Below are 24,997 nucleotides of genomic sequence, written 5' to 3'. Positions count from 1 at the left end.
CTGACAGGAGATGAGTGTGTGGCCTTCTGTCCCAGGGAAGGGTGGCATGTGCGGCCAGATCCTTCCATAGTCCTTGGGGACCAACCTTCCAAGAGGAAATGAACACGCAAAGGCCTTTGGCTGGAAGCACACAACTAGTTTGTTTGTTTTTTAATAAAGTCATTACAAATATGTACAAAGCGTCTCCAAGGTATGAAATTCCTCTTACAAAAGAGCACAACGAACCAGCATGGGTAGAACCCGGAACGGAATGTCCCCAAGCTTATTGCCCCTCCAGCTGAGTCAGAGGCCTCACTGAGGATCCAAGCAGCCCCACAGCTATCCCCACCACACACGGGGTTCCTGGGCGCTTATAGTGCAAAAGACCTTGAGGGGAGGAGATTGGGGGTTTGAGTTGGGGAGGACACAAGGAGGGGAGAAAAACTTCCCGTGTCCTAGGAAGTAAGTCAAACAGACCTGGTTTGCAAATGAGATTCTTGTCCCAGGGACCTTACAGAAACCAGGAACACAGAGGGCCAGAAACAGATACAAAATCCCCAGCTAAGCCATCCAGCCTGTCCTGGAGTGCCCCCAAATGCAACCTAAGCGGGGCTCCCCTGCTACTTGCTGGGCCCCAGGCATGTGCTTGCCTTTGAACTAGCGATGCTGTGGAAGGAGCTCAGTGGAGCAGGACGGTTAGCTCACGGGCTTGGAGGGAAGTGGGACCGGGGCAGCGGAGGCGGGGCGGGGTCACAGAAGCCTGAGTCCAGACCTTGGCTCAGTCACTTCACTCTTCGCATGCAACTTTAGCTAAGTTGCATAGCCTCTCTGAGCCTCAGCTTCCTCAACTGGGAATAATACCAGCACTGTCTTCCAACGTGGGCGTGAGGAATAGCTAAGGGGTAAACGCAGAAAGCACTTAGCACAGCTTCTTTGCTGTGTGAAGCAGCAAGAACCAGCCTTTTCGTGCTGGGAATGAGTTGAGGTCATCGGCTTTTGAATCGCCTTCATGAGAGTGTAGCTCTTAGTAAATATAAATTCTGTAGAACAATCTGCCAGCAAGGCTTGGGGTCACAGCGATGACCTGACAAATCTGTTAAAGACCATGAACCAGACTGGAAAGAGACATTGAGTATCGTCTGGTTCTAAGCGGGTCTACCCCTCCATTATCAATACATAAATCTCTTCCCAGAGGACATTCTACAACCTGGCACGTTGTAGGTGCTCAATAAATAGGTGTTGAATGAATTAGTTAAACTTTTAAAAAGTAAACTTTCGGTTTACACTTTAAAATGACACTTTTGACATCAGCTTACTCCATCAGTTCCCATGGGACTAGGCTAAAGTGTCTAGCCTGCCTCCTTCATCCCCTAAACCAGCTTCTGACCCTGTGATGGGCCCAGGTGGACTTAAGGGGACATTCAGAAAAGGAAATGGTATCAACATAGAAAAACAAAACCTGTATTCTGATCACTGCAGCGTCTAATACCAGGTGGACACACAACAGTTCCAGAGTGGCAAGCCAGTGTCCCCAAAAGACATCTGTATAGCATCAAAGAGGACTTTCTTAATTTCCCAAGCAAGAGGGGAAATGATATTTTGTCACTGTCAGGAACATGAAAATAAAGGTAGGCGTGCATGAAATCAGATCCATGAATTGTGAAACCAAAGTCACAGGTCCATTGTTCTGTGACAGTACTGTTTAAATCACCCTTTCCCCCTCCCCAAACTAGAAAAGAACTTTAAAATGAGACCACTGGAAGAAGTGGGGGGAAAGTCTCCAGGATCCCAGTGAAAGAGGAACAAAATGGGAACTGGGTTCTAGGAAATGCACCATCTAGAACCATGGACAGCAGCCAGGGAGGCACAGGGCTCCCCAAAGAACTCTATTACTCAAGCTGTGTCTATGTCCAAGGGAATAGGAAAGGGAACCCCAAATTTTAAAAAGGGAGAAGAGATCGTCTCTGCTCGTGGGAGTTGGGGTAAGGGAGAGAAGCTTCCAGAAGGGAATGGATCTAATCTGGAATGTGGAAGTCCCAAGAGGATTCAATCCCTGTGGCTCCTTGATCCCTGCCTTCTGAGAGCAACCAGAAAGAAGGAGGCCCTTCTGTTTGCTCCTCACCTCATTATGCAGCAAGCTACCTAAACGATGATCTCAGAGGCCTCCCTCTGCTTTGCACGGACACACACACACACACACACACACACACACACACTCTCTCTCTCTCTCTCACTGCTGTCTGCTGAAACCTGATATGAGGTCTTTTTTAAAATTTATTTCAAAGCCTCCCTCCCTCTCTCTCTCTTCACAGACGCTCTGCAGTGCAGCTAATCAAAATCAATGACTCCTTGGCAGCCAGAGAAAAGCAAGGGGGTGGGGAAGGGGGAGAGGGAGGGATGGTGCCAGCACTTTGCATGCTGTGGAAATATTTAAAAAAAAAAAACACACCACCCCACTATCTCATGCAATCCAAGTAATGCAACGGGAGAGACGGTGGAGACAATATATACATATATATCATGCTTCAATTTCCTAATACAAATGTCCATCAAGAAGTCAAATCTCATATAAAAACAAGCATTAAAAACAACCCCTTGTCAAAAATCGGGGCAGTGGAGAAATGCACTCAAATTAATGATGTGCAAGAAAAAGCCAGGGTTAGATAAATACACAGTTTCTAATAATACAAGAGAATATGTACAAGGGACTTGGCTGTAAAGCTCCATCAGGAGGGTCCTGGGTGCCCAGTTCTCTCAGCAGTGTGACTTCATTGAAATGAAAATTGCCCCAAACCCCAGCACTTGGAGTGTGTATCCTCCAGTGGAAATGTCATAAGCTAGTCAGGGTCGAAAAAGGGGATTCTCTGACCTTTAATCTGTGTCCAGGTGGTCAGCACATCCCCACTGTGGTCTTGAAGGTGCAGCCTTAAAGCAGCAGAGAGCTGTGATCAAGAACAACTATGGTGATGAAAACCCCCTCCCCAGAAAATGGGGTCAGCTGGAAAGTCTAGCATCTGCCTAGGAAAGTGACTGACAAAGCAGAGGCTGTATTTCATTTCATTCTAGTGAATTTGCCTTCTCTGAGTTCACGGCTTGGTAGGGATGTCACCTGCCGCTCTCTGACGACTGTGCCTACACACCCATTCCCTGTAAACATAACTGCAGGAAGGGCTCCAGCCATGAGGGAAACAAATCGTCTATAAACAAGCTTTCCTTTTGGCTCTGCTGAGTTCCAAGCTGTCCGGGAGGAGAGGGGAAGCTGCCCTCACCTTCAGCAGTTCTGGGTTGCACGTTTCTTTAAAGGGCTATTTAGAAAAACATAAGGCATGGACTTACTTATTTTTCAAAGAAAGAGACAGCTCCCAGCTTGCAGCAGCACTGAAAGCTCCTGCATTCTAAAGGACCTGGTAATTTTCAGCAAAGCCCATGGGAAAGAACTGTTGTTTCAGCCCTTAAAACAGATGATCCCTCTGCTGGCTTCTTGGAAGGGTGTCTGCAGAACAGACCAGGACACCTGCTGTCCACAGGTACTGGGTGGTGATTTGCAAACCCAGCCTTGTAGAATGACTGTCTGGACCTACAGTCTGGTGCCTCACCACCTCAGCTTTAAAAACCGTAGGGTGTACCCTGCACAGAGGAATAATACCTGTTGTTGTTGGATTTTTTTTTTAATGAAAGCAAAAAATAATCATTGCTCCCTGAAGAGTCTTTGCAGCCAAGTCTCAGTCCAGCACACATCTTTTTTCTTTTTTTTTTTAGCCCTTCTAGAAACTTCTGAAAATAGTAGCTTATCCTGGAGAAAAAAAAAAACACATCAGACCTTCAGTCAGTGAGATGCTGGTGCATTTCATTTAAATGACCCCGCTCCCTCCCCCAACGTCCCTGGCTTATAAATCACCCTTGACCAGAACTTAGCTGTTTCTTGGCTCTTTAATCCATAAAACCTAAGCCCTGAAATCCCCTTGGGGTGTGGGGGAGGCTGTGGACTGAACTCCCAGGATACTTTTTGTGGGAGTGGAAGAGACAGCAAACAAGCCGCATGTGAGGTCAGCTTTCTACCTCGTGACCAGCAAGCCACTCGGTGCCATCAGCGTCCACCTCCTCCCTCCCAGACCCCAAGGTTTGCTCCAAAACACCTCTGGATATTCATCCCCACGCAAAGAAAGAGAAAAGACTCTCAAGTGGCACTTTTGTGACTGATCCCTTTTAAAATAGAATCCGAAACAGCAAAATAGACATCTCTCTCGTTCCCTGGCCTTGCGGGTCTGGCAACAGAACACCATGGCAGCACCAGCAAGAACACGCTTAGCACCAGCAAGATTTAAGTGAAGCACCAGAGACACCAGATTGGTCGGGGAAAAGAAATGCCTTTTGTCTTGATGTGACAGTGGGACTAGCCATCTATCTAGGTAGACAGAGAGAGGCTAGGATTTGTGAAGACAGAAATGGAGGTGTCTCCGGGCTCTGCCCCTACGACATCGGTCCCTGGTCCTCCTAACTTTTTTTTTTCTATTTTGCCTTTTGCCATTTCACCTCTTCCTCCACCAGCATCCCTTCCCAGGCAGTTGGTCGCCTCTGAGGCTAACTCCCACCAGTCTTTGCAAATTTTCTAGGTACACAGTAAGTATCTCTCTTCCAGTGCCCCCAGACATGAAAGAGCATCAGAGTTCACATCGGAAGGTGCAGAAAAGGGAGGGGACCACGTCCTCGACAAGGCATGCACTGAATAGTAATATTCATATTTTCTTTTTTTATATATAGAGAGCTGTATGTAAATAGTGTTGGGGTGTCTTGTGTCTGCAGCTGGACATCCAGAGGGCTTCCCCAGTCCCGTTCCTCGTTGCTACTATTGCTCCAGGCGCTGTGTTTATTCTCCACTTCCTTCTCGAAGTGCCAACTGTGGCCTTTCAAGCTCTGGGCTCCCCCTTGGGAAAACAGGAACCAGCTTTCTCCAGGACACAGGGTTTTCACCAACCTGCAGAAATAAAGATTTGTATTTCAGTCAGTAGGCACGTGCAGACAGCCGCTGGGGATGATGTCAGCGCCTTGGACTGCTGCACAGCCAGCCCTGTGTGTCAGGGAGGGGGATGGGTGAGAGCTGCTAGATACCAAAGCTCTGATCTGGGAGGAAAGGTTCCCCCAAAGGTGGTCTTGGTGCTGCCCCTCCCCACAAAGCCCTGTCCACATAGCAGCCTTCTCTAAACATGCATTTGTGAGTGCACACACACACACACACACCTGGCTCTGCTTTCAAACCTAGATGGATTTTACATAGGCATCTTCTGTGATTAAAAAAGAGAATGTAAAGACACTACTTTTTTGCTCCTCCATGTCAGGAAACAGGACCTTCATCTATTCATTTCATAGATCCATCTTCAAGGCAGACTTGTAGGACAGTCTCTGCTTTCATCCATCCACCCACCCACCCATCCGTCCATTTGTTCACTGATGAACATGCCAAGCACAACCTAAGGTGTTAAACATCCAGCGATACAGTTCTTACCCTTCAGGGGCTCAGAGGCCAACAAAGGGAAGATGGGATGAAATCAGTCATGACTGGGTCATGGGAAGAGCCTGCAACCTGGATGAGCATGGGCTATGAGGGACCAGAGGAGAGGTAGCTTGTGAGGGAGGAGGACGAGTCTGAGAAAAGCCCTCAGAGAAAGAGCAAATAGACCCCTGCTGAGTACTGAGTGATACCAGTGAATTAGCCAAGTTAAGGTATTCTGGGCAGGGCTGAAAAAATAGTACAAACCCAAGAGGGTGGAAGCTATACATCCACAGAAAAACTTGTACACAAATGTCCAGGGCAACATTATCTATTAATGGCCCCAAAGTGGACACAATGCAAAGGCCCATCACCTGATGAATGCATAAATAAAGTGGGGTATTTCCATACAGTGGAATATTATTTGGCCATAAAGAGGAAAGAAACACTGATACATGCTACAGTACAGATCAACTGTGAAAGACATGATGCTAATGAAAGAAGCCAGACACGAGAGGGACAAATATTGTATGAGTCCATGTATAGGAAATGTCTAGAATAAGAAAATCTATAGAAACAAAAAGCAGATTCATGGTCACCCAGGGCTGGCAGGAAATGTAAACAGTTGCGGGGGTAAATGCTAAGGGCTTCTGCTGGGGAAATAAAAATGCTCTAAATTTGACTGGGGGATGGCCTTACAACTCTGGAAATATAATAAACACCACTGATATGTGCACTTTATTTTTTAAAAGATCGCTGTGTGTCTGTGTTAGTTGCTGTCATGTCTGACTCTTTGCAACCCCATAGACTGTAGCCTGCCAGACTCCTCTGTCCATGGGATTCTGCAGGCAAGAATACTGGAGTGGGTTGCCATTCCCTTCTCCAGGGGATCTTCCCAACCAGAGCCACCAGATAACCAGGTTATCATCTGAGCCACCAGACTGCTAGTTTATTTTTAATATTTATTCATTTATATATTTATTTAGCTGTGCCAGATCTTAGTTGCAGCATGCAGGATCTAGTTCCCTGACCAGGGATTGAATTTGGGGCCCTCTGCATTGGGAGTGTGGAGTCTTAGCCACTGGACCACCAGGAGAGTCCCAACTTGTGCACTTTAAAAGGCTATAAGGAGGGGGAGAGGGAGTAGAGGAAGGGGGAGGGGGCTGAAGGGAAGGAGGAGGAGGAGGAATGGAGAAGAAACAGGACCCAGAGGAATGACGTAGCATGACAAGGTCGGGGAGCTTGATGAGGCTCAAGTGAAGACTGGGCCACGGGGCCCTGGGAGAGATGAGGCTGGAGAGTTAGCAGAGGAGACAAAAACAATTCACACGTTCCTCTACAGCAGGTGGTAGGGAAACTGCCTTGTGCCTGTTACAAACCACGTGGGGTAGGAGAAAGATCACTTGATGACCTTCAGGTAGGCAGCAGTCCTGGATTTTGACCTGTCTGAACTGCACCAACAGGCTCACTTGGGCCTGTGGCCTCCTGCAGGGTCTAGTTCTCAGAAGGCAGTCATGGGGCCACAAACAGGGCCACAGATCGGCCAGAGCGCCTGCCAGGAAGCTCTTGCCATAGCTCCTGGTTCCTGTCCTCACCTTTAGGCCAGCCTGCCAGGAAGGGGTGGGGGCATGGTGGTGGAGACGGGACTGCAGACACCCCCACAGATTTCCTAAACCCTGCCCACATGTTGCCATCGAACCTTTACTAAACTCTCCTCTGATAACTCAGTTTGGGGGTGCTCTCTGCCCTTACTTGGACCCTGGTCAATACATAGAACTGTATGAAAGAGGGGAGTCACAATCATGTGGACCCCACAAGCTATTCGAATGACCAAAAAGTCGGTTCGGGTTTGTCCATGAACTCTTTGGCCAACCCAATGCATCCGTATCAGAGGGTCACAAGGATCTGAACCAGCAACTTCAAACCTTTTGCTTTTGACCGGCTCAGGTAGACGGAGAAGATCCCTGCAGCCCGCCAACCACCACCCCAACCCCATTCCCCTCCTGTCTCATCAGGGCACAAGCGCAGAAGGCGTTCTATTTAGCCGCTGTGTGTGTTCATGGAATACAGATTCAGAGTCACTGTCAACACAACTGTGAAACACGCTTGATTTAGTTCACAGAAACCAGCTTCTGTAACTCCTAAAAATCTTACTTTGTTGGTGCCTAGTCATACTCATCTATAGAGCCAACGTCAGTGGAACCCTGCAATATTAGCCTAAGGCAATTATGCTGCCTTAAATACCAGTACAAAAAAAGAAGGATGGGGGGACTTCCTTGGTGGCCCAGCAGCTAGGACTCCACACGCTCAATGCAGGGGGCCTGGGTTCAAACCCCCGTCAGGGAACTAAATCCCACATGCTGCAACTAAGACCTGGCACAGCCAAATAAAAAAATAAGTATTTTTTTAAAAAAGAAAGTAAAGAGAGAATGCACCTACTGTGTGCTATCAAGTGTGACTTTGTACTAATAAGCATTGTTCCCTGCTCTAGAAAAAGCTCAGTTTCTGCCCTCAACTGGCCTCCAGTCTTACTGGGGAAGACATGAAATACCAGAGGTCAGGACTGCCAAAGACCATTGTCTGCAGGTGTGTGTAGAGCCTAGAAATCGGGATGCGGTTATATCACCAGGAAAGTTTCAGAGAGGAAGCAGGATTTCATCTGGGTCTTGAAAATACATGGGAAGTTTTTTTCCCTATATTTGGAAGAATGGAAAATGGTTTAGGTGGGGAAGAGGCTGAGCAAGGCTCAAGGACAGTGACAGGTATGGCTCAAACAGGAGACCCTGATGAGCAGGGAACTGCATCAGAGAGTTGTGACAACCGAGACTGTGTTGATACTTGAGTAGAGATGATGAAGGGAAAAAAAGGTGGCATCAGGCAAGAAACGGTATTGTTTTCTTGCAAAACTAGAACCAGCAACTGATTTTCACTTTTCCTACCTATAAATCATTGAGCCAATAATGAGTCTAAGGCTCTCCCAGGGCTGCTAAATGGACAAATTCCTGTACCAGTTGGCATCCTGATTGCAGGCTGGTATCCACAGTGAAGGACAAACATCAGAAGCACCTCTCTGCACTGCATGAAAAAACCAGTGGGCACATCATCACATCACCACGTCCCACAATCAGTGGGTGGGCACTTCGCTTCTGTGCGTACACTTCTAGGGGATTTTAAATTGGACACCCTACACTAGCCCACAGAAGTAGTCACATGAGTGTACCTAAGGATGTCCCCTCCAGCGTTATTTGTAACAAATTCGCAATTTATTACAAATCTGGAATTTGGAAACAACCCATGTGTTTATTTTTATTTATTTATTATTTTTGGCTATGCTGGGTCTTCACTGCTGCACACAAGCTTTCTCTAATTGTGGCAAATGGGCTTCTCATTGAGGTGGCTTCTCTTATTGCAGTGCACAGGCTTAATTGTGCCAAGGAATGTGGGATCTTAGTTCCCAGTCCAGGGATCAAACTGGTGTCCCCTGCATCGACAGGCGGATTCATAACCACTGGACCATCAGGGAAGTCCCCTATGTGTTTACTGACAGGAGACTGGACTAACAAGCTTCATGGAAGTTAGAAAGAGGTAAATCTAAATTAGATAGACAGAGGAGGAGAAATATCATATGACATCCCTTATTTGCGGAATGTAAAAAGAAACGATACAAATGAACTCACTTACAAAACAGAAACAGACTCACAGACTTAGAGAACGAACTTGTGGTTGCCAGGAGATGGAGGAAGGATGGGGAGAAGGAATTGTTGAGTTTGGGATAGATATGTACACAGTGCTATATTTAAAATGGATCACAATGGATAACAAGAACGTACTGTATAGCATAGGGAACTCTGCTCAATGTTATGTGGCAGCCTGGATGAGAGGGGATTTGGGGGAGAATGGATACATGTATATGTATGGCTGAGTCCTCTCATTGATACATGTATGGCTGAGTCCTTTCACTGTTCACTTGAAACTGTCACAGCATTGTTAATTGGCCATACCCCAATACAAAGTAAAATTTTTTTAATGTATTGAGATAGAAAGTTGGCTATGATTTTTAACTGAAAAGAGCAAATAGCCCAGGTCTTTTTTTTTCTTTTAACAAATATGTGTATTTGTGTATGTGTATACACAGACATTTATACCTATCTATATATCCATATAAAAAGTATTGCAGAAAGGCAAAAGAGTTTAATGGTTAAGAGCGCAGACTCTGGAGCTTAATACCTGAGTTGGAATCCTGATTCAGACATTTAAAAGCTGTGTGACTTTGGGCCAGTTAGTAACCTCTCTGGGCCTCAGTTTCCTTATATGGAAAAGGAGTGGGGCAGTATGTTGAATCTCATTGTGTTGATGTTAGGACTGAAAGCACCGACCCATTTGTTATTATGATTGTTACTGTGGTTATATGTACATCTAGACTGAAAGTTACACCAGGGGCGTAGCTTTAGGGGCCGAGTAAAAGAACACTACAGTTCTCTATATACTGTACTTCCATATTCTTCCATATTATTTACTTCCCTTTTTTTTTTTTTTTTTTTGCAAGGAGCAAGGAGTCATTATACAATTTAAAATTAGTTTAAAAACATAGTCCACCACCCGCTATGAGCCCAGTTGTCCTGCCCCTGGGATTTTCTTCCTCAAACTTGGCTCATAAAGCATTTTCTCAAATGCTGACTCACAACCAAAGCTCACAACTGGGGAGATTCATGAAACTTCTGTTTTTCAATGTCCCTGTTTCCACTTTGCACCCCCACAAAGTGGAGGTGCGGGTTGGGGTGGAGGTGGGGACAGGAAGCCTGGAGACCCCACCTGCCTGGGCTGAGATATGGCAGGTGGGGAGCTGTGAATCCCGCTGCAGCTTTAGATGGGACAGAAGTCTCACTCCCTTTTCCCTACATCAGAGAAGAGTTAGGACTCTTGGGTTCCCTCCTAAGGGGTCCCAGTTTTAAATTTAAAAAAAAAAAAAACTTTTTTGTTCTTGCTGTTTGCATATGTGGTAAGTTCAGTTCAGTTCAGTTCAGTTGCTCAGTCGTATCCAACTCTTTGCGACCCCATGAATCGCAGCACACCAGGCCTCCCTGTCTATCACCAACTCCCGGAGTTCACTCAAACTCATGTCCATTGAGTCACTGATGCCATCCAGCCGAAGTTCCAAATAGCAGAGAAGGATATAGAAATAAAAAGAAAGCCGCCTTCACCTCCACCCCCGAGCCACCCAGGACACCTTCTGTGCACGTACACACCGAGTCTCTCCCTTGATCATGTTTCCTCAGGGCCCAGCAGCATGCCCGGCACACAGTAGGTGCTCAATTCAACCTGTCGAGCGACAGTGGCTAACTGAGCACATGAATAATGGTAGTAACTTCCCAACTTTTCCATCTTTGGGGATTTTTTTGTTTAATCTTTAAAATTGATTTTTACTGGAGTATAGTTGATTTGCAATGTCGTGTTAGTTTCTGCTGTACAGCAAAATGAATCAGTTATTATTGTTGTTTTCCAGTTGTTAAGTCGTGTCTCTCTGTGATCCCCATGGACTGCAGCACGCCAGGCTTCCCTGTCTTTCACTATCTCCTGGAGCTTGTTCAATCTCATGTCCACTGAGCTGGTGATGCTCTCCAACCATCTCATCCTCTGTTGCCCTCTTCTCCTCCTGTTCTCAATCTTTTCCAGCGTCAGGGTCTTTTCCAGTGAATCGGCTCTTCGCCTCAGGTGGCTTAAGTATTGGAGCTTCAGCTTCAGCATCAGTCCTTCCAATGAATATTCAGGGTTGATTTCCTTTAGGATGGACTGGTTTGATCTCCTTGCAGTCCAAGGGACTCTCAAGAGTCTTCTCCAGCACCACAGTTCAAAAGCATCAATTCTTCAGCACTCAGCCTTCTTTATGGTCCAACTCTCACATCCATACATGACTCCTGGAAAAACCATGGTGGTGGTGGTTTAGCCGCTAAGTCATGTCCAACTCTTGCGATCCCGTGAACTGTGGCCTGCCAGGCTCCTCTGTCCATGGGATTCTCCATAGCTTTGACTATATGGACCTTTGTCAGCAAAGTGATGTTTTGCTGTGATGCTCTGCTTTTTAATCAGTTATACACTCTTTTCTAGACCCTATACCCATATGAGTCATTACGGAGTATTGAGTAGAGCTCCCTGTGCTTTACAGTAGTCCTTATTACCCACTCTTTCATCTCTGGTTTCAACAAGTTGATTGTGACCATGGGGTTCAAATGGTACCAGTAGTAGGTCCTAATGTCTAAGAACCATGGGTACAAAGTTCTTCAAGTGGAATCCTCCTAGAGGGAAGATGCTCTGGTCCATGTTATCATTTAAATCTCCACCTGTGTCACTCATGCTGGCCAGTTAGGAACACTGGGCTCTGAGGAGACGGTGGTTGAGGGGACTAACAGAGCAGAAGGCTAGGTTTAGGGTATACGAGAAAGGAAGCGGCCATTTATTTGGCAGCTCCTGGAAGAAGTGTTTGCTTCTCTCTGCCTATCTGTCTGCTGCCCCTGTTATCTGTGAATAGTTATCAGTTCTATCCGTGAACAGTGTTTCTTAATTAATTGCTGTATTTATTTTTTGCCTGTGCTGGGTCTCCGTTGCCGTGCGGGATTTTCTCCAGTTGTGGTGAGCGGGGGCTATTCTTTGTTGTGGTGCACGGGCTTCTCGTTGTGGCAGCTTCTCCTATTGCAGAGCACAGCCTCTAGAGCACAGGCTTAGGAGTTGCAGTGCACGGGGTTAGTTGCCCCGCGGCATATGGAATCTCCCTGGACCAGGGATTTGAAGCTGTGTCTCCTGCACTGGCACGCAGATTCTTAAGCACTGGACCACCAGGGAAGTCCAGTGAACAGTTAGTGATCACATAAAGTCTGTGGAGAGAGCCCAAAGAGCTCAAAGCTCCACCCACTATGAAGTTCTGGCAGGTGGGCCTTGAATGCCAAGTTCACTCGATGTCCAGAAGGGTAAGCACTGAGAAGCTGGGGAGGCAGGGAGTAGCACAGCACAGAACTGCCGCCAGATCAAGTCTGCAGATCCTTCTTACAGCAATCTCACCACGTGCATCACGTTATCACACACTCATTTTTTCACTCAACAACTTCACCTCTAGGAACTTCACTTTTTTTTTTTGCAAAGTTGTTCAAACAAGAATGTTCACTAAACCTCATTTATGAACTATCAGAAAATGACAACAGTGTAAATATCCCTGGGGAAATGACCAAATAAGGAAATCGTGGTCCATCCAAGCAACTGAACACCAGGCAGCCATAAAAAGAGATGATGAAAACCTCTGTTGACATGGGAACATCTCAGCAACCTATTTTTTTTATTGGGGAAAAAGCAGATTACAAACAGCAGGACCAGAATGATCTCATTTATTTAAAATGGGACGCATGTGTGGGTGTGTCTATGCATCAAGGGACCTCTGGTGGGGTGGTGTCCAAAATCAGGGGTTGTCAATTTAAACGCATCAGATCCAGTGCAGGAGGGGCCACAGTCATTGGACAGTTTGTGTCCCATCTAAAGAGGTTTCTGATGCTCATCTGCAGCCTTTCACTGCCACATGGGACTTGGTATTGTCAGATCTTTCCATTTTTTCAAGAAAAACGGAAAATGTGGGCTTCTATATGGAAGTGCCTGGTTTGTAAGTGTTGGGGAGAAAGCATGCAAGTCAAATAAAACTCAACAGAAGGCCAGTTTCAGCCAGGAGACCACCAGGTTTTGATCTCTGCCTAGACATGAAGGTATTCTTAGACAAGGACAGCTGGCATGTAAGCCCACATCCTTTTAACCCTCAGAAGCTCTCTGGGCCTCAGCTTCATCATCTATAAGGTGAGGAGTTGGGTTTGGTGGTTTCCAAAGTCCTATCTAGCTCTGGCTATGCTTCTGGAACAGTGATCTCTTGGGGTCCTAGATCTTTTGAGACTCAGATCAGAGCTATGATTTCTCTCAAAGTGGGGGAGATGAATAAAGGAGTATGAATCAGCCAATTGTATGTCTCGTTTCTGGGGGGGGTCCCAAATTTACTAGGCCTCTCCCCAACTCATTCATTCATTTACTCATCCATCCATTCATTCAGTAGTTAGTGAATGCTTACTCTGTACCAGTCACCATGCCAGGTGCTGGGGATAAGTGATGAATTGGGGTCCCCTGGGGACCCCAGGGCGAGTGTCCCCCAGGACAGTAGGGGAGTCCTGTCCCCTAGGACAGTTGGGGAGTGGTGGTCTGGAGGTTCCCCCTGCCCTGGTGCAGTGACTTAAGAAGGCTGTTGGTGATCCACAGGGTTGAGGAGGCAGGACTGGCAATTCCTTTGTGCAGAAGGCTCAGAGAATTCCCTTAAGAGCTCCCACCATACATTGAATATGAGCCCACGGACTGAAATTTACACCAAACAAGAACACATATCCTGCACTATCATTTACCACTTTCTACCATTTTCTGAACATCAGTGACACGTCTTATACTGCTCAGAAGGTAGAGAGGCCTGCCTACGGCCACACAAGTGGGAAATGGCAGATTAGGACCTGACCTGAGAGTCAGACTGACTTGAAAGTTCACGTCACCTTCCACCAAGCTGTCCTACGTCGGCAAAAAATATGGGTGAGTTAGATAAACAGTTACTAGCAGTTCAATTTTCTGAATCAAGAGTGAGGTTCCACAATGTGCTAACAGGCTAAAACATTTTCAATCTGGGCTGTCTTTGAAAATGGTGCGTGCTGATTGCTAAATCGCTTTAGTTGTGTCCAACTCTGCAACCCAATGGACTGTAGCCTGCCAAGCTCCTCTGTCCGTGGGGATTCTCCAGGTGAGAATACTGGAGTGAGTTGCTATGCCTTCTTCCAGGGGATCTTCCCAACCCAGGGATCGAACCCCTGTCTCTTATGTCTCCTGCACTGGCAGGGGGGTTCTTTATCACTAGCACCACCTTGGAAACCCATGAAAATGGTACCTTTTCTTAAATCTATCTCATGGCCCCTGGCAAATTCCCATCCTCAGAAGACCCCTCCAAAATCACTTTGTCTAAGATTCCCTGCCATCATTATGTTAGCATCCTGCAGTATTTATTAAGTACCCTGTGCCAAATCGAAGAATATCAGATGAACGTGGTGCCATAATGACAAGTACAGCCCGGCAGGCAGAGAAGTCCTTCAAACTTGGTGATATTGCTATGACTTGTAGCCTTTTCCTGAAGTTGGGAGGGGCACGCCAGCAGTCATCACACTTACGCACTCCAACAACAGCTAGAGGTGTGCTCTATGGAGAATATTCCATAAAAACACAACACAGATTTAGCTGAGGATGGCAACAGCCAGCTCCAGAGTCAAGCGATAACCACATTATGGATAGTGGCTGGTGACATAAATGAGAAATGGGAACAAATGGCAGAATTTATCTAGAACCCACAAGATTTTATACTCCTTAGACATCCTTTATAATAAAAGAATGTTTACGTACACTTCTGATACCAAAGTTCCACCTGTGGGCCTTAAGAAAATCTCTGTGATGTCCCTGAAGAGTGACACCCAAGGACGTTCTGTATGGCAACTGGAAACGATCCAAACCTCCAGTAATAGCCGAGTGAGAAGGCAGATGATGGAAGAGCCAAACAGAGAAATCCTAAGTAACCTCTAAGAAGTGTGTCACGGAAAATACCATAAAACATGGAGAAATGTCCATGATATAATGACAAAGTCAGATTACAGAAAATGTATTTACAGGGATTCCATTTGTTAAACTACTTCTCAGTGCATTTTTTTTTCAGCCACGCCATGTAACATGTGGGATCTTAGTTCCCAAACCAGGGATCGAACGCATGCCCCTTGCAGTGAAAGCATGGGATCTTGATCATTGGATGGCCAGGGAAGTCCCCTCAGTGCATTTATTTTTTAAATGGAAAGAAATCTATCAAAATGTTAACAATGGGTAGCGAGATAAAAACAATCGACTAAAATGTTCCTTTATTCAGTATTTCCCAAGTATTTGACAATGAGCTTGTAATATTTTTCATAATCAAGAAAAAAAGCTATTTTTTTCCTAAAAAGGTAATAAACTTTATTACATAAAGTTTCCCAAAGCTATTTAATTCCATCTTGCCCAAGTCCGTGGCGTGTGGAGCAAAAGTTTAGAGATGGTGATAATCTGTGGAGTAGTCAATTTTCTCTCCACAGGGCAGGTAAAGGAGCCTTCTCGTTTCCTGGTGTACAGTGCTACTGGAAGGTCACATCTCACTGACCTGGCCCAAAACAGAGATCCCCACCCAATAGCAGGGGCACCAGTTTAGGGCAGGAAGGAGGGAGGGAAGACAATACGGAATTGAATGGTGAAAGTTCTTAGGTGACGGAAATCCAACCTGTATCCACAACCGTCTAAGGGCACTGAGGGGTGGTCATCAGAGAGCCGGTACAGGGACCAGAATCTCTCAGACCTTAAACAACCTAAATAGTTATCAACAGAGGAATGGATAAAGAAGATGTGGTTTCTACACACACACACACACACACACACACACACACACACACACATGTATATGTATACACACATGTATATGTATACATACATGTATATATACATGTGAACTGGGCATGGAACAACAGACTGGTTCCAGATAGAAAAAGGAGTACGTCAAGGCTGTATGTTGTCACCCTGCTTATTTAACTTCTATGCAGAGTACATCATGAGAAACGCTGGGCTGGAAGAAGCACAAGCTGGAATCAAGACTGCCAGGAGAAATATCAATAACCTCAGATATACAGATGACACCACTCTTACGGCAGAAAGTGAGGAGGAGCTAAAAAGCCTCTTGATGAAAGTGAAAGTGGAGAGTGAAAAAGTTGGCTTAAAGCTCAACATTCAGAAAACTAAGAATATGGCATCTGGTCCCATCACTTTATGGGAAATAGATGGGGAAACAGTGGAAACAGTGGCTGACTTTATTTTTGGGGGCTCCCAAAAAATATTATCACCCTGTGCAGCTGTGAAATTAAAAGGTGCTTACTCCTTGGAAGGAAAGTTATGACCAACCTAGATAGCATAATAAAAAGCAGAGACATTACTTTGCCAACAAAGGTCTGTCTAGTCAAGGCTATGGTTTTTCCAGTGGTCATGTATGGATGTGAGAGTTGGACTGTGAAGAAAGCTGAGTGTCAAAGAATTGATGCTTTTGAACTGTGGTGTTGGAGAAGACTCTTGAGAGTCCCTTGGACTGCAAGGAGATCCAACCAGTCCATGCTAAAGGAGGTCAGTCCTGAGTGTTCATTGGAAGGACTGATGCTAAAGCTGAAACTCCAATACTTTGGCCACCTCATGCGAAGAGTTGACTCATTGGAAAAGACCCTGATCCTGGGAGGGATTGGGGGCAGGAGGAGAAGGGGACAACAGAGGATGAGATGCCTGGATGGCATCACTGACTCGATGGACATGAGTTTGAGTAAAATCCCAGAGTTGGTGATGGACAGGGAGGCCTGGCATGCTGCGATTCATGGGGTTGCAGAGTCAGACACGACTGAGCGACTGAACTGCACTGAACTGATACATACACATAAACATGTATGTATACATATACATACATGTATATGTATATGTGTATATGTACACATATATATATACACACACACACAAGGGAATATTACTCAACCATAAAAAGGAAAGAAATTGGGTCATTGGTAGAGACATGGATGGACCTAGAGACTGTCATATAGCATGAAGTCAGTCAGAAAGAGAAAAACAAACCATATATCAATGCATAAATGAGGAGTCTGAGAAAATCAGCATAGACCATCTTATTTACAAGGCAGAAATAGAAACACAGATGTAGAGAACAAATGTATAGATATCCAAGGGGAAAGGGCAGACTGGGATGAATGGGACGATTGGGATTGACATATACACACTATTGATGTCTGGTGTGGGCTCAGTTGCTCAGTTGTGTCCGACTCTTTGCAATCCCACGTACTGTAGCCCGCCAGGCTCCTCTGGCCATAGGATTTCCCAGGCAAGAATACTGGAGTGTGTTGCCATTTCCTTCTCCAGGGGATCAGCCTGACACAGGGATCAAACCCGACTCTCCTACATTGGAAGGCAGATTCTTTACCACTGGGCAATCAGGGAAGCCCAGTTCTCTTTCTTGCATCACATCTAATCCTCCACTTATAAAGCACCTCTTCCTGTGCTGTCAGCACTTATGACTCCCTTTACAGCAGAACTCACCCTCTCTACCATGGCCTGATCTAGCCTGTCTGCCACCTGACTTCCTCTCCCTCTAGTTCATGCGGTCTTCGCCCACTGCTCGTTTTTCTCTTCCTCAAACATACAGTGCAGAATGTCACCTCCCCAGAACACCTTTCTTCCAGACACCACACGGCTGGCTCCTCATCACTCAAGTCACTGGTCTCTTGGTTTCTCCTTGAGTGGCCATCACCATCCATTGCAGGTAGGAAAGCACCACGCTCCCTCTATGACAGGCATATGTCAGAGAATTCACAGTTGATTTTGTTTTTTACAAATGGAAGGTTTGTGGCATCCCCACGTTGAGCAAGTCTATTGATGCAAGTTTTCCAATAGTATTTGCTCACTTCATGTCTCTGTGTCACATTTGGGTAATTCTTGCAATATTTCAAACTCTTTCGTCATTATTGTATTTGTCACAGGGATCTTTGATCTGTGATCTTTGATGTGGTTATTTCAAAAAGATTACAACTTATAGAAGGCTCAAATGATGGTCAGCAGCATTTTTTAGCAATAAAGTATTTTTTAATTGAGGTGTGTACATTGTTTTTAAAGATATAACCCTAGTGCACACTTAATAGACTACAGTATAATGTAAATGTAACTCTTACATGCTCAGGGAAACCAAAAAAATGCACGACTTGCCTTATTGCAGTGGTCTGGAACCAAACCACAGTATCTCTGAGGCCTGCCTGTACATTATCTCTGTGTGTTACCTTCAGAGCCCACAGCACTTTCTAAAATTCTGTGTTTATACTGCATAATCCAAAGATGGCCACAATATCTTCTCTCCTATTTGCTATTCTAGAACCTTGCCATTCATGGGGTGGGATCTAATTCCACTCTCCTCTAAATCTAGACTGACTTGTGACTTGCTTTTGATCAAAGTGATTTCTTTCTTTCTTTTTAAAACATTTATTTGGCTGCGTAGGGTCTTAGTTGAGGCGTGCGGGATCTAGTTGTCTGACCAGGGATCGAATCCGGGCTCCCTGGCCTGGGAGTGAGGAGTGTTAACCATTGGACCGCCAGGGAAGTCCTTCGACCAAAGTGATTTCTGAAGCTGGGTCAAAAAAGACAAAGCAGCTTCCATTTGGCCCTCTGAGACGTCTGCCTTTGGAGTTCTAAGACACGGGGTCAGATTCCATCTACCATGAGGCTGCTATGCTGTGGGGAAGCCCAGGCCACAAGAGGAGACTGAGTATAAATGCTCTGATTGGCAGTCCCAGCCGATACCCAGCTTCAACAGCCATACCTTTATATAAATGAAGATCCCACTCCCATGACTCCAGTCCCCCAGTCAGCCTGGAACAGAGACGAGTCACCCCTGCTATGCCTTGTTTGGATTTCTAACCCTTAGAATGTTTGAGCCTAATCAAATAGTTGTGGGGTTTTTTTTTAATGTTTATTTAAATATATAATATTTAAATATCAATTTAAGTATATAATAGTTTAGAATATTTATTTAAAGATTTATTTGGCTGTGTCGGGACATAGTTGCAGGACACCGGGTCTTAATTGCGTTGTGTGGGCTCTTTCATTGCGGCACACGGACTCTCTAGTTGTGGCGCTCAGGTTTATTTGCTCTGGCATGTGGGATCTTCCCAGACCAGGGATTGAACCTGCATCCCAGGCATTGTAAGGCAAATTCGTAAGCACTGGACCACCTGGGAAGGCCCTCAAATAGTCATTTTAAGCCACTAAGTTTTGGAGTCATTGGTTACACAGCAGTTGTAACCGGAACAATCTTTAGTGACTTATCATCTGTACTTTTCCCCTAAAATGTAGGCTCCATGAGAGGCAGGGGCTTCTAATGTCTTGGTCGTTCTGTGTCCATCATGCCCTGCACACAGCAGGAACTCAAGAATTACTAGGTGAATGAGTGGAAGAAGCTGAATTTGGGAAACAGTAATACTCATCTGACACTTTCTGAATGACTCATATACTGTGTTCATCATAGTTATTTTGTATCTACTATGCCACAAGCAAGTTGCCGTGAGCTGGGGACAGTGTGGGGCAGCTCGTTGCTCCGGTGAAATCCTACCACACAGAGTGATGACCAGAAGGGAAACCGAAGCCCTCACTATTCTGCGTCCTCCCTTTTGAGAACCAGCATAGGTCTCAAAAGCTGACGTTTCAACAACCAGAGTTGCGGTTGCCAAATCCACCCAGCCCACATCTGGAGGTGTATTTAATTAACCCCGGGTGTGGCTGTGTTTACATCCACAGCTCAGTCACTTGTGCCCTGGCCTCTCGGCAGGCAAGCGAGTGACTCCAGACAGGGACCATGTGGCAGGAGGGCTGCCACAGTCCTGCACATCTGGCCCCTTCCTAGGGGGTGGGGGTGGTCCTCCCCAACAGCTGTCTCCCTCCCTTCTGTTCCCTCCTTTCCCTCTCCCCCGCCGAGGCTTTCAAGCTCTAAAAGTCATTCTGGCAGGGGTGCAGCCTGGGAGGGAAGCCTGAGGGATGTGCCTCCAGGTTTAACCACTTAATCCCCAAAGTACCTGCCAAGAACCAGTTAGCATGTCTGGCAGGCAAGCCAGACCGTCATTAATTCATTAAAGCCGGCTCCTGCTGGCCCATTATCTTCCTTGCCGCTGACCACGTCGCCTCTTGGGCGTGCAAGAGTCCCCCTTTTTCCACTTCTCCTTAGTCCTAAGGCAAGATTCTGCCCACCCCTAGCCCCCTCCCCCTGCCAGAATCCTCCTCCTTCTCTTCCCCTCCCCTCCCCCTCCCAGGGCACACACTTCTCCCTAGCACGCCTCCGCCAGCCAGCGCTTACCATAAAGCATCTTTTGTTCCCTCTCCTGTATCTTTGGAGCAGTGACTGGTTAAAACACACCCATTCTCCTCCGGGCCTCCCCAGCCTCCAGGGAGCCTCCCCCACCCCCCACTCCCCCGAGGCTTTCTCAGAAAGGGAATCTCTCTAGTGCAGGAATTTGAGGCTCACCACCCCCTTTGCTTGCTGCTCACTATCTTCTCCTCCCTTGCACCCCTCAAGTCATCTGAGGGGCGGCCAGGTGAAGGTCCCTAAAGACAGACCCTCCAATGTGAGTTCTGACTTTGCCCCTGATCCTTCAGGACAACTCAGGTGGATTTTCTCTGCCTCGGTTTCCCCTCTGAAACAATAAGAATGGCATTAACCATTTCATAGCATCCTCTAACAGAGAAGGCAATGGCACCCCACTCCAATATTCTTGCCTGGAAAATCCCATGGGCGGAGGAGCCTGGTAGGCTGCAGCCCATGGGGTTGTGAAGAGTCGGACACGACTGAGCAACTTCACTTTCACTTTTCACTTTCAGGCATTGGAGAAGGAAATGGCAACCCACTCCAGTGTTCTTGCCTGGAGAATCCCAGGGACGGGGGAGCCTGGTGGGCTGCCGTCTATGGGGTCGTACAGAGTCGGACACGACTAAAGTGACTTAGCAGCAGTAGCAGCAGCAGCAGCAGCAGCAGCAGCATCCTCTAAGGATTGAACTAAGTGTCAGGCACTGCACTGGGCATTTGAAATGGATGACCTCTTATTGACCTCCCAGCAATCCTGACAGAGATATAGCTGAGGTTTACAGATAAAGGCTCAGAGAGGTTATGGTTCTTACCCAAGGTCACACTGCCAGAAAGTTCTTGGGCTGGGACTTAAATCCAGTTTTCATCTGATCCCTAAACCCATGCTCTTCACCAATATACTATCTGGGCCCGTGTGGCCCTGATTCCCCAAAATGGCAAGTAGAAACAGTGTGGAACCACCAGCAAGGACAATGGCAAAATGTTGTCTACTTTCAGAAAAAAAGGCATTAAATGCACAATCATAGTCAAACACAGGTATTAAATGCACAATCCCTTCTTGATGCACAAGGAGCTGTTTTGGAGCTTTCTGTATATGACCTCATTTTACCCTCTTGACAACACCTATGCATTTAAGTACTGTTACTGTCCCCACATTACATATGGGAAAACTGAGTCTTGGAGGGGAGGTTGGCTCTTTGTTTAATGATGACTTCTGAGAAAAGTATTGGTGGCTCACAGTAGAAGCTCCAGACCACTTTGTTGAAACCGCTGTCCTATGTATAGCTAAGCTTGCCTTTAACGCCTAAGAGAATGGTCTGCTGTGGATGGAGGATTCAGGCCTCCCTGAAACCCCTAAGGTACCCTGTGAGCATTTCCATTTCTCCTCCAGGGTAGGAAATGTGGAGAGGACCACACACAGAACTAAAAAAAAAAAAAAAAAAACCTGACTTTCCCCAGGGGATTTCCTTTCACTTCCTAATTTACCAGAGGTTAACCAAATATGGGTTTCCCCCAGTTAAGCCAAAAGCACAAGAAAGGCCCGAGTGGTGGATAGCAGGGAGAGAAGCCAAGTCCTTGGTATGGGAGCCAAGCCTGGAAGACCCAGCGCAGCGAACCCTGGGATGGTAGTGGTATACACTCTACCATTCTATAGGCGATCTGAGAGGGTTGTGGGCATCCTAGGGTCGGGGCACACAAGGAGGAAGGACCCTAGAAGGGTGTGACTGCTGAGGACACCCGGCAGGGACACACAGGCGGGAGGAGAACCCAGGGATGTGCTGAGGAGGTGGCCTGGAGTCGGGACGCAGCACGAGACTCTGCGGCAGAAATAGAGTGAGGAGGGGGAAATAAACTCCGCGGAGACGATGCTTAGCCGACACCACCCCAGCGAAACTCCTCCCAAACTCCTCCCCGTCCCCCTTCCGGGTGGCATGGGTCCTCCCGCTCGCCCGAGCGCAGAGCGGCGCGCTCCGTCCGCCCCGCGCGCCCTCGCGGAGGTCTCGGGCCACCTCCCCGGCGGCAGCCTTCTCCTGAGGACCCCGGGAGCATCCCCTGGCCCCGAAGCGAACACACAGTCGGGCTCTGGCTGAGCGCCCTCCGTCCCGGGGGTGGGACGCCCAGCATCCCGCACCGTCCAATCCTGAGACGGGAGCGCTTCTCGAACCTCGCCCGGACCCCAAGACTGGAGGAAACGATGTCCTAACCTTCCTCCCCATTTCCACTGGGTTCCTCTCGCTTCCCATCTTTCTCATCCACGTTCCCACTGTCTTGTTCTCCAGGAAGTCTCTCTTTTTCTCCAGCTTCTTCGACTTTCCTCGTCTCGCCGCCGTTTTTTTTTTTTTTTTTTTTTTTGGTCTCTGCCTCCTCTCCCACCTTCTTTCCGCCTTTCCCTAAATTACACACTTTGGGCTTCGCGTCTCTTTCTTGGCTCCTTTTCCTGCCGGCCCCCACCCCCCACCCCGTGCCCCATCCAAAATTTTTTTCCTGCCCCCAGGATCCGGCAGCCCCCGCCCGGCCCCCTGCAGCCGAGGGTAGCTCCCTGTCTCTCTTTCGCGAGAGGGAGAAGCGAATTGGACCTCCGGGAGCCGTGCAGAGGGCGCCCCGAAGCGCGCACCTCTCTTCGCCAGCGCCGGGGCTGCGCCGGCCCACGCGACATCTGTCACCCGCGCTCCCGGCTCACACCCCGCGCACCCCCGCAGCTCCCCGGGCGTTGCCACCCCCCACGCTCCGGCTGCCGCCTCTCCCTGCAGGCGCCGCGCCAGCTTCCCAGGGTGTTGGCGCACCGCAGGGCTCGGCCGCGACCCGAGCGTTTGGCGTCTGCGGGCCGTGACTTCGGGGCTGGCTTTCTCACTTTCCGGCCCTAGACCCACCTGTGGTGGGCTCAGCCTGATTCTCTCCACCCCCATTCTCTGCAGCTCTCCTCTCCATTCCAGAACCTGAAAAGACAGTCCTGACCTGCTGTCTCCCCTTAAGTGCCTAGCACAGTGCCAGGCACACAGCTGGTGCTCAGCAATTCCCCAACCCAAGGACTTAGCGCCCAGTACCTTTCTTCCACTGGTACCAACCATGCTAGGCGCTCACTACTTACTACGCACCCCCATCACCATCCTGTGCCTAGCATACTGCAGGCTCTCAAACATTCCCTCCAACTACAAGGCCTAGCACCCAGAAAAAGCTCAATGAATGCTCTTTCATTAAGGCCTTCCCCTGGAGTTTCCCTAAGAGCCTCAGATTCCCGCTCATTTGGGGACATCGCCTTCATCTCAACTCCCTCCGTTTGGTGAAGAGGAGGCCGAACTCCTTGAATGGGACACCTCAATGGAGAAGGAGAGAAGTTGGCAGAGCGGAGGAAAAGTGCAAAGTTTTAGGGAGAAAGAGGGAGCCGGCCTGAAACCTGGAGGGGGAGGAAGTCGCGACATGCGCTCCGGGCACTGGAGGAAGGGCTACAGAAACTGGAGAAGGGACACTGAAGGAGAACAGGGTTTGGGGCGGAGGTGATGGAGACGGTGGCTCGTAGGAATGGCAGGCCGCAGGAAGAGGACTGAGGACTCGTCTTGAAACCGCGATAGATGATAATTCTTTGGCGTGGCTTGTAACTCTGTTCTCTGAGCAAGCACACTTTTTTACTTGGCACTGTGTGTTTGCTTGAAGGGTTGGTGGGACTTAGGGAGGCTGAAGTCCTCCCAAAGCCCCTCGATGGAGGGAGTGGCAGGATGCGCTTAAGAGGAGTTGGAGACAAGGGGCAGAAACGGTGGACCTGGTACATGGAAGGAGAGATGGGGACTGTCTAAGAAGGGGAAGAAGATCCCTGCGAGAGAAGGGAGCAGAGAAGATGGGAAGCCGCAAACTTGCGGCTCTCCGGCTCCCAAGTCAGCCTCACGTCTCCAGTCCCCAGCCGCCGCGCCCTGGCGCTAGCTCGCGTACCTGTTGCTCGCTCCGGCTGGGTCTCGGCTCCGGCCCCACCAAGAAGCCCCGCGTTCCTACAAGTTCCGCCTGCCGAGCAGCCAGGCCGCCAGCGCTGCCACCTGCGCGGCCGCGCACAGCCAGGGCCAGTAGGTAGGGAGCGCGCCGGGCGCCGGCGCCCTCCGGCTCCGCGCGCGGCGCCGCCACATGGTGCGCTGGTGCAGCTCGTCGCCGAGCGCCTTGAGCCGGGCTGCCGTGAGCTGCGCGGCGGACGGGCGCAGACCCAGGCGGCCGGCGCTGCAGGCGCACACGGCCGGGGGGCCGCGGCCGCGGTGCAGGGGGCACGGGCACATGACCGCTCGCCTTGCTCCCTCCCCGCGTCCGGCCGCCCCTCGCCTCCTCTGCCTCCGGCCTCCGCGCCTGCCTCCGCCGCGCTCCAGTCGCTGGGGGCCTCCCCTGGACACCAAGTTTCTCCTTGTGTTGTGCGTTTGTTGTGCTGACGGCGCTATTATTAATTAAAGTGTCACATGGTGGAGGGGGGCGGGGAGGGCGCGGGGAGGGGGTTACATCATCCGGCCCCGAGGGGGGGGGGGGGCTGCAGGCAGAAGAAACCGAGAGGT

The 24,997-nt window shown here is 48.3% G+C and overlaps 1 protein-coding gene across 1 annotated transcript; it reads right to left on the bottom strand.

Annotated features, from left to right (window-relative positions):
• Nucleotides 1–121: 121 nt before the first annotated feature.
• On the bottom strand, nt 122–24,857 carry HRK (harakiri, BCL2 interacting protein). The gene is made up of 2 exons (XM_061384898.1): nt 24,399–24,857; nt 122–4,954 (listed from the first exon to the last, which is right to left on the bottom strand). Exon 1 carries the CDS (start codon nt 24,728–24,730, stop codon nt 24,455–24,457), a length of 276 nt encoding a protein of 91 aa, XP_061240882.1. The 5' UTR covers nt 24,731–24,857; the 3' UTR covers nt 122–4,954; nt 24,399–24,454.
• Between the last annotated feature and the right edge of the window lie 140 nt (nt 24,858–24,997).

The sequence above is a fragment of the Bos javanicus genome, chromosome 17 (assembly GCF_032452875.1).
Source record: "Bos javanicus breed banteng chromosome 17, ARS-OSU_banteng_1.0, whole genome shotgun sequence".
Lineage (NCBI taxonomy): Eukaryota > Metazoa > Chordata > Mammalia > Artiodactyla > Bovidae > Bos > Bos javanicus.
The sequence above is the reverse complement of the archived record's forward strand: the minus strand, read 5'-3'. Positions and strand labels throughout refer to the sequence as shown.

Excerpts from the sequence above, each read along its gene's own strand:
- HRK (XM_061384898.1), bottom strand. The coding sequence starts at position 24,730 with ATGTGCCCGTGCCCCCTGCACCGCGGCCGCGGCCCCCCGGCCGTGTGC.